At 35.0% G+C, this 11080-nt stretch overlaps 1 protein-coding gene across 1 annotated transcript; it reads left to right on the forward strand.

The window, feature by feature from the left end:
• Positions 1-2216: 2216 nt before the first annotated feature.
• LOC106623856 (arrestin domain-containing protein 3) lies at positions 2217-9631 on the forward strand. Its single transcript, XM_014243481.3, has 4 exons — positions 2217-3203; positions 7941-8308; positions 8383-8905; positions 8986-9631. The coding sequence occupies exons 1-4, from the start codon at positions 3089-3091 to the stop codon at positions 9423-9425; spliced, it is 1446 nt and encodes a 481-aa protein (XP_014098956.3). The 5' UTR covers positions 2217-3088; the 3' UTR covers positions 9426-9631.
• Positions 9632-11080: the final 1449 nt, after the last annotated feature.

Below are 11080 nucleotides of genomic sequence, written 5' to 3' on the forward strand. Positions count from 1 at the left end.
ATTTTGAAATTGCTAATTGGAACAGCTGTGAGACAGTGTTGCCGTCCCTCTATTTTCATCCAAACGAATGCGAGAGAATGCATGAATATTAAATTATTAATAAAATAACTTTCTACTGTTTTTTTCTTTGTAAAAATTCGCTTTTTTCTTGCCCTACATAATAAAAAAAATGTATTTACTGGAATCAACGATCATTTGTGTGAACGATCATTGCTAACACAAAATACATTTTTAATACTATTGTGAATTGCTCCAATACTAACAGAAGCAACTGCAGCGTCCAGAATTAAATAATCGGGGTCTTCACCGGAGAAATCATATTTGTCGTCTAATTAAGCATACGTTCTGCTCTACTGTTTTTTTTTAATAAATAAAATAGTTCGCTTTATTTCTCCGCTTGCCTTCCACTAATTGAATAAATAAGCTGTTGTTTATTCAGTGATTTTGTTTTTTAGTGAATTTTAGTGCAAATTTTTTGAACTATAATTGTCGTTATAACCTTAAAATTATTGTGATATTTGCTATATGATTAACGGTCATTATCATCTATTGCTGTAAACAAAATTAAATCTATTCAGGGAAACCAAAAATTTTGTTAGAGGGAGGAGTTGTGAGGATGATAATCTAGTTTTTTAACTGTAACTTATAAGAAATTTAAATAAATAAGCAATTTTTCTCGTTTTTGGTTGTTATGTGTCCCTAATTCACTCCGGAGTGAATTATTACTAAGTATTAAGTATTACTACATTAGTACTAAGTATAAAGGAAAATAACTACATAGCACATATAGACCTCTATGTGCACAAGAACATACATAAGTACATAAATATATCTACTTTTGCTTTGAATCAATGAGTGTCACATTTAAAAAGTATAAACATGTTAGTTACCTAAAATTGTATGTTTTCAGGTAGCAAACTTCAAAACTTCATTTAAGTTTACGCACACACATACGAATATATATGTATAAGGTCGTATACATACATATAATACATATATGCATACAGTTGGCTTAAATATTATTAATCACATTTCTAGCATTATGCAGATTTTTGTTTTCTACATATAAAACTGGATTTAACGCGTGAGACCATCTATGATAGACTCTCTATAGTCGCAAATTACTATTCTTTATAGCTATCGCCGGTAAACAAAACTACTAACCATACTACCCGATAATAAATATAAACTACAAAAAGCAATATAAACTTTAAATGCTGCCCAACAACAACAACAAAAACCCTGTGCGTGTTTGTCATTAAGACGTGAGTGTGGTTTTATATGAAAACTTGTCTTCAAGCGTTTCTCAAATCTCCAACGCAAACTCAAGTAATTATATTGAACCCCTGTAGAAAATTTCTAAAGGAACAAACTATTACAAAGTATATAAACTAAACATTTTTTTAACTAATCAATCAATAACAAACTTTAACCAGCTATCTCTTACAAAATCTGTTAGTCCAAACAGCCAATGTCCATCCAAGTAGAATTCAACATTTTTGTACTTAGGTCATATTATCTATGGTTTCACGATTTCTCTTTTAAATTGGGATCATGGCCAAATTAATTACGAAAATTTTGGTACTCAATTAGTGTATTTTTTATGGAAAGATGAATCACGGATGCGTCGCGTTATTCCATTTAAAGAATCTATTTCAAGTTCTAATAAGAATAGAGACTGGAAGGGAATGAATAACATACCCAAAAACATTAATCTAAGTTAATTTGTGGGTACCAAAAGTGTCGGCAACAGCCCCACATATTTATTAATTTCAGTTAAAATTCAACAAAACTTTATGAAAATTTACCAAATGATTTCGAAAAATTTGCGAAAGTCAAGATATAGGTGCAGTCGCACTAATTTAGAACCCACAATTCGGTTCACTCGTTCAAAACGTCCAGGTTTCTCTAAAAGTGGTAGTCTCTCGACGACGTTATAAAATCCGCTAGTGTATTTCTTATAAAGTTCTTTAGCCGTTCTGAAAACTATTGGGAAACTCCTTTAAATTGCAAGTCCACTCATTTATTTAATGCAAGTACCACTTTCCAACAGGCTATACCTTATATACATAAATATAAGTATATCATATATAGTCGCATAAGTACATTGGTATCTTTGTTCAGTTCTTATGCGCAGGGCTCCACCAGTAACACATATTAACGTAAGTAAAAGTTGAGTCTTTCCGCCGAGTCTGTGAACGTTACGGCTTTGTTATATTTATTTATTTAATTCAGTTCGGAATTGAAGTTGCTAACGAATAGACGCGTTTAATGGAGCACAGTTCCACATGCTCAGCCAAGGTGATAGTTTCAAACGAGAGAATATGCTGAACGAGCATATCAAACATTAGCTATGTGTATTGGTGTCTGAGGCCTCTTCCAACACCCGCAGACGCTTTTACTGATTTGTATCGCTTCCGCGTTTAGCAATAAGCAAGCGGGAATAGTTTCAAAAGTTGTTGGATGTTGGGCCGGTCGGTCGGTCGTTCGGTCGCGTGCGTGCAAAATTATGTCATACTGACTGTGTTCTATAAATAACTGCCAAAACAAAAAGAAATAATAATAAATTATATGCGTTGATTTGTGCCAACAGGAATACAGTGTACGGTGGAGTGAGTTCGAACAAGATACAAGTTTATAGATACATATTTATGTATGTATGTAGGCAAACTATAACGCAACACAGAGCGACACCGGTAAATGCCGGCATGTAACCTTGAAACACGCAACAACAAACAAAGCTCCACATTTTACCACATTGCACCCAACAAAGAACGAGTGTCAACTTTGCATGCGAAAACGAATCGGCAGCGCAATTGTTGGGGCGTGCGTTTTAAACTCCAATCGTCATTTTGTTGTGTCCCACGACACTTCTATTGATACACACCACCGAGCGCAGTTGGAGCAACAATATTCGTGTCACCACAATATTTTGCGTCATTTGAAATTCATTCAACACCTCACAGCCGCCTCTTTAGTGGAGTGACACCGAGAGTAACACTGTTGAATATTAAATACTTGTACACATCAAACGGCGAACCGAACAATAAAGAAGCCATTTGTGCGAATTGAAAACGACAACAATAAAATGGCTAGCAAGTGCATCATAACATTTGACAATAACCCCATGGGTGTTTACTATGCCGGCCAAACGGTTTCCGGCGTGGCGGAGTTAACAACAACAAGGCCGAAAACGATTAGATGTGCGTATAATCAAATTTTTACGATTTAATTCGTTTTTGAACGTTATAACCAGAAGAAATCTCAATTAAAAGTTGTTTGAATAAGAGCTTAGTAACTTAAATGATAATATTATTATATTTTTAGTGTAAAATATTAAGTTAGAAATACCTTCATATACAATATAAATACGTACATATATACATTTCAGTTTTGCAGGTTTTCAATAAGTTCTTTATTCGACGAGAATGTAAAGCGATTGCATTTTTTATACCCTGAATAGGGGAAATTAAGACTTATACGATGTTTGTAACACCCAAAAAGAAACGTCAAAGATCTTATAAAGTATATATTATATGTATATATGTACATAAATGTTCCCCAGTTTTTCAGATACCGATCTGAAATTTTGCAACCTTCATTTTCTCACACTGCTCATTTGTCGAAACCGCCGATATCAGACTACTATAGTATATAGCTACAATATAAACTGAACGATCGGAATAAAGTACGTGGCTTTTACATTTGACGAGATGCCTTCAAGAAATTTGGCATGCGCTATTTTCCAAGCCAAAAAATGCAATCTCCAAAGAAATGGTTCGGATCGGATCACTATAGCATATATCGATCGAAATCAAGCGCTTGTATGGAAAACTTTTTCATTTTACGAAATATCTTCACGAAGTTTGACATGGGTTAGTGCTTAAAATGACTATATAAACTGGAGGAAAAGTTCGCCGTGCACAACATTATTCCCAATCTTATTAGAATTTCTGAAATATTGCCCTATATACATATGTATGTGATATAAAGTCAAATAAAGGATAAACAATTTTTAATTTTGTTTTTGAAGGCCAGAAGAAAATATAACCTCATTTTCGTACCGATAACTTTCACTTTCCCCTATCAGCGATATTTTTTTATTTGATGCTTGAGTTGTCTATTGGAAAGTCAAGTAAGCGAAATTCGATATAAATATGTAATGGTGTTATATACGAATTAAGCGATCAAGCCCTCTCCAGCGGTTATTTTATGTACCAAACCTGGCTGAACTCATTACAGTTGTTTATGAAAATTGAAATTTCGCTGAAAAGTTGGTCGAACTACTGATTTGTATATAGGCCTTCAATGGCCTGTTTCAAACGATTTCCAGTGCCAACCCACCTAAGTACGAAAGTCTTAAATAAGATATAATATTTCAATTTGTATTCAAGTTCTGCGTTATAGGAATCTAAGTGTTCCAGAACCAGGCAAAGTGTAAAATTACTGATAAATCACCTTACACGTATATTTTTGACAAGAAATGCTTCGAAAACTTAATTTATAAGAATTTAGTTTAAAAATTACAATATTCCTCTTTTGTCGAACAGCAAGCGATATTCAGTCAAACAAACATATACATACGTTATAGGGAGATTGGGAAAAGAGCACCTGTTTTCATTTTACAAGTTAGTTAATCCAGTTATCCATGAGCTTGTTGTCGGTTTGATTTTTTTTGGTCATCGAGCCACTCTGATGAAACCAAAGGATGTGCAAGTCCAGGTCCCGTATTTAGTATCGTGTTCGTGGCGGAAATGTTGAGCTTCTCAACTCACTGACGTTTCACATACCCACAGTCACATCAACCGCATGGCAATTTCCAAATTTTAAGATGTTCTTGTGTAATGTGAAGCATTCCGCGGAGATATGATGCTGACATGAATACAAACACACTGAAAGTTAGTTGAAAAAGATGCTAACTGGTCACCCTAATATACATATGTAAATGTACATACAATTATACCATTAGGCTTTCATAAATTAAATTCCCTGCTGAAGTTATAAAATGTTTTACCAAAAATGTGTGTATGTATGTATCTATATATGTATCTATACCGAAAAGTGAAGTCATTCTTCTTCAATACTGGGGTTATAATTTTATTTGCTCTTACATTTGCAAACCTATACATACATATATCATATAGCGTATTTATCTGTAATACCGCATTACGTCACCGGAAATTCGTAGACACATTACCAGTGGTGTACAATGGATACAGATACAGATACATATATATTGGTTAATAATTATGAACTCAAAAACGATATTAACGGCATTATATAACACGCCGCTAACGAAACAATAGAACTAACAACAAAACCAAATAAAAAATTTACATACATACATACATATATTTAAATCAAATTTGTATTGATCACATTCACACACACATTACTCAGGCTGAGACATTAAACCAGTTTTGAATATTTATAATTATTTCTGTTTTTTTTTTTTAACTCTCAAATTACACTTTGCCTCTGCTAGTATACCTACAGACCTTAGTTGATTGCTGACATACTGAAACACTGTATGTTGGTTGTAATTTTTAAATGAGATTACATGCTGATGGAGATACAAAGGTAATTAAATATAAATATATATGTATGTATGTATGTATGTGTGAATGTAGAAATATGTATAGCTATTTATTATTAGCTGGCAAATGACTGATAATTGCACCATTTTTAAAACATTCACATGCATAACTAATAAACTCAAACATATGTATGTGCGTGTGTATAGCTATATATTATATTATAATATATATACATAACATATGTATATTCTGGCTGCAAGTTCAACAACTTTCTTTGCTGTGATGCTGAACCACAAGCAGTCGTATTGATAATTTGCTTTGAGTACCACCCACTCGCTCAGAATAGCAATTCAAAGTAGAAGTACACAAGTAGTAGACTAAAGAAAGAGATGAAAAGCACCCTCACTCCCGAACTCCAAACAGAATTTTCCAATAAGATTGATATGATTTAAAAAGTACTTGCTCCACTAAATCAAGTCGTATGTTAATATTGACTTCTAAAGTTTGAAGAGAGTCTGGTTTATTGTTAAACACCAATGACTTCACATAATCCCACAAGAAGTAGTCTAATGGTGTTAAATCATAACTTCTTGGTGGCCATTCAATGTCTCAATTTCTTGAAAATATCGAATCTCCAAACTTGTCTCGCAATAATTCGGTTGTTGCATGTGCTGTGTTGCACATAGCCCCGTTTTGTTGAAAGCAGTTAAGATCAACTTCTTCCAATTGTGGCCATAAAAAATTGGTTATCATCGATCTATACCGCTCTCCATTGACAGTTACAGTGTCAACAGCTTTATTTCGAATGAAAGTACGGACCGACAATTCCACCAGACCAAAAACCACACCAAACTGTCAATTTAGGTGAATGTAATGCTTGTTCATGAATAATTTGTTGCTTTTCTTCGCACCAGAATCGACAGTTTTGTTTATTTACCGCACCACTCCGATGTAAGTGAGCCGTATCTGAGAAGATGAAAGCGCTGAAAAGTTGCAATTGGAGAACGATTATTTTGATAATAAAATTGAAGAATTTGTAAACGTTGTTCTTATGTTTATCTTTTCATGATGAAATTATAAACATTACTGAATACAATGACACAAATATTTGATATATCAATCCCTGACATCGAATCGTAATCCTAGACACGAACTTTAAAAGCTGAAAATTAGCCTGAATGATATTTTCGAACTAAAACATCTTTAGGTCAATTCAGGAGTTATTTCGTCCTTGTTATACTTAAACCAAGTTTGTGCTCCATGAAATAGCAAGCAACAAAGTGTTTCAAAAGTTTTAATAGTTAACCTTGGGAAAAGTTCGTCCTCTAACCTTTAAATAAAAATCAACAGTGTTCTACCGTTACAATAGGAATAGGTCGCAAACGAAAGGCTTGACAACGTACCTGAAGACCCTATATTCATTAAATGCATCTTTACTGGTGACGAAACGTGGGTTTATGAATACGAAGGCGCTCAAAAAACTAACCGAAAACTGAAAAAAAAGCAATCGCTGAAGGACTGAAGGCCAAGCCAGCCGAGTCTTATAAAAAGTGTATCGAAAATTAGATTAAGGGATGACATGATTGTATTGACGGCGATCTTAAAGATTAGTATTAAAATATGTGAAAATGTTTTTATTTTTTTTTGTCAGTTAAGGTCAAATTTTGTTGGATGGCTTAACAAGGAATCAAATCTGACACAGTTATTCATAATATAAATATTTAAGAAATCATTTAAATATGGTAGATGGTTTCACAGGACTGTGGTGTATAGCGGACGACTGAACTGTTTTTGGACGTATTTCAAGTACCCAGTAGAAGTTGGCTGCACTCCAGCTCTCCAAGTCTATACTAAATTATCATTAGAAATACTGCTTTCGACAATGATAACGAAACTATCATTCGGCTGACGATTTATGGCCAATCTAAATTACACACCTACGCGTCCAAACGCATCAATTTATGTACCGCAAACTAAAAAGAAATAGTAGAACTATCAATTACTACATTTGACCTACGAGTCACACAAGTCGTTAAACTACATTCGAGCATTTGCAAAAAAAAAGCAATACATCACTTACAAAAGAATAACGCATGATCTAATAGGAAGAAGACAAGTTGAACAATGCAATGTCGAAATATAAATACGCCACAAAAGACCTCATGGCCAGATAGATGCTCGATAAGTGGCATATATACAAACATCCGAAATACAATAACAAACATGACTTATTAGGTAGTTCTGTAGCAGTATATAAAGGCTGCGGTGAATTAGAGCAAAATAATTCAATTTAGACAATTAATTAGTGGATTAAGTAATGCTACACAGTTATGTACTGCCATACATATGTATGTACATACATGCTTTGAAATTATTATTCTTTTTTTTTTTTATAATTCCCAGCTATCTACATCAGCGTCTGCGGTCACGCTGAAACCCGCTGGACGGAGAATGTAACCAAACAAGACACTGAGGGTAAACCGCAAAAGACCATCGAAACGTTTTCCGGTTCCGAGTTGTATTACAGCAGTGAGAATCATGTTTATGGACAAAGCGGTGGTGTACAAATCGAATTGCCGCCCGGCAAGTATGCATTTCCCTTTCAGACGACTATACCACCAAATGCGCCCACATCGTTTAACGGTTCGTGGGGTCAAGTGCAGCATGAGGTCGCTTTGGTGATCGATCGTGTCATGCGTTATGACAATAAATTCAAACAAGGCTATACGGTGATCTCACCATATGATCTGAACCTCAATCCGGAGCATATGGTGTGTGTTGATATACAATATATATTTCAGTAAGTTATATTTCTAAAAATTGCTTTCGCTTTGACTTGATTTAGAAAGCATTGCAAAAGATCGAAGAGAAGACATTTTGTTGGAGTTTTTGTTGTGGCAGCAAAGGTCCAATGGTTATGCATGTAAAGGTACCGTTTTCCGCTTACGCACCTGGACAAAAAATACGTTTTAACGTTGTACTGGATAATCAGTCAGATGTGCGCTGCTCCGATGTAAAGGTGCGGTTAATGAAGAAAGTCACCTTCACCAGCCGCAATCCAGAAGCTAAGCGACAAGTTGTGGAAGTCAAAGTTGCTGATAATCACTGTGGTGAAGTTGTTAAAAACAATAAAGCGGAATTTAATGAATATTTGCAAATTCCCTCAACTACGCCCACTTCACTGGAGAACTGTAGTCTCATTAAAGTGAGTTATACTCTGAAATTCATAGCCAAAGTTTCGCGCATACACGGAGATTTGATAATCGAGTTTCCACTGGCCATCGGCACTGTGCCGTTATATGCTAGCGCCAACGACCAAGGTCCGGTCACAACACAACCTGTCTCAGGGCCGGTCTACAAACCACTACGTATGTTTGCATTATTTTATATATACACACACCCACACCGAATTTCTTGAATATATACCATTTTTAATTTATGCCACTAGCACCACCTATGTTCGAGGAGGATGTACGTAGCGAACAATTTGAAGATAACACATTCCGTCCACGTTACCCTATCTTCCTCAGCGATGCTGGCTTACAAGCTGATGCTACTGGACCGAATAATCAACCACTACCACCGTCCAATGGTATTTATCCTTCGAATGTTGCTCCGGCGCCAGCACCTGCAGCACCAATGCCTTCTACACCGCAGCATAACAATTCTATGCCTACTCACAATTATATGCCCTCACCAGCTGCTGCACCTTCGCCAGCTACACCTACACCATTTGCACCATCTTTGAATAATACTACTGTGGGTCCCACACCTACCCCGGCCACTGGTGGTGGCAATGTAGATGTACTAGGATTCAGCTTGCCACCGGACTATGCGCCCACACCGGCACCAGCGCCAGGTTCTAAGCCTGGTATTGGTTGGAAATAAGTTTTGAGACATTTTTTTTTAGAAGAAAAACTTCTTGATATTACTCAAACAAACAGACATATATATACACGTACATACATATGTAGACATGAATACATGTGAAGACTCTTAATCCATTTTGAAATGTTTAAAAAGTTTAAATTTATAAAGATGCAAGTGTATGCATCGCAAGTATTGCATTTTACAATAAATATATTTTTTATGAATATTTTTGCAAAATTTTATATTATTTAAGAAAGACGGTAAAAGAATAAAATAAATAAACTCTTCTATTACCTTACACAAAAATGTTCTGCATACATTCGAAACCGGGTCTACGTAACCGGAACGGAAACGAATTTTTATCCGGCCAAGGACTATTAACTCGGCAGAATTCTGTCGCTACAGCAACAACAACAACAACAACATGTATTTCAATATGTAGCTTGCATAGAAGTCTAAGGAATAACTTTGCTTCAGTTGCAAGTCTCGAGATTTTCTAGCGATTCTTATTGTTAAATATTAAAAACATTAAAAACCTCAAAACTTTGATTTAATGTAGTAGATACTGTCTACTTCCGTGCCGCTGCTGAGTTTCATAACTATACTATCAGTTTACTTAAATCTATGATAAAAATATTAAATAGAATACTGCTGCTCTTATCTAGATGATCGTTTGGTCTTGCCATAACATACTTCCTTTTGCATATCACATATCTACGAAACTGCTGGTATGTTATTTATTTTTATTAGATCCATATAAGTAATGCTATTAATAGGTGCTAATTTATATCACTTCAATTTCGTAATTTCCACACTTTTATAACAGGTTTCACGATAAAGCTGCAATTGGTTCCAGGACATAGTGATATCCCTGAGAACTGCGAAGCAGATGAACTAGCGAGAACAGACACTACATTACAATTAGAATCCGGAAAAGAAGGAATTTATATACATCTGGCTACTTGCAGATATTTAATCGACAACACGTTATAAATATAGCTGAGTCTCGGTGGAGTATATCACTGACTGCCTCAACAAGCAAGCAAAGGTAGCAGAAATGGAATATGATCCGCACATGCCGACTAATAAAATTTAAAACGAAGTATTAAAGAACACTAATAGATGTGCCAATCACTTAGGAACGCCATAACGACTATTGTAAAAGCTGTCAGGAGGTAGAAGAGGAGGAAACATCTCTGCAAGGCTCTATATAAGAAAATGATCACAATTATCGGTCGAGGGTTTATTACCGACACCTCCGAGATTGCATAGATACATATTTTCGTACTGATGAACTTTATCAGAAGCACGGGGTGGTTTAGAGAGGAGACAATACAGTGAAAGGATTTTAGTTCCGGTGGTATCACAATGCCCCTGCTATAGGCCTAGGTGCTTCGTTAGACAGCTACTCTACCTACAGACCTAACATAAAAGAAACAAGTAAGGAAGACTAAGTTCGGGTGTAGCCAAAAATGTTTTTCTCTCGCAAGGATTAAAGCTTATGTATATATTATATTTGGCCTTATATCCGAGATGTTGATACTAAAATAAATTTAATTAACTCAAATGAGATATACGAATATGTGTTATAAAATCAACCAAAGATAGATTTAATATATTGGGTATACATACGAAGAAATAATCGACCAGTGAAACGGAAATCATTATATTAG

The sequence above is a fragment of the Bactrocera oleae genome, chromosome 2 (assembly GCF_042242935.1).
Source record: "Bactrocera oleae isolate idBacOlea1 chromosome 2, idBacOlea1, whole genome shotgun sequence".
Lineage (NCBI taxonomy): Eukaryota > Metazoa > Arthropoda > Insecta > Diptera > Tephritidae > Bactrocera > Bactrocera oleae.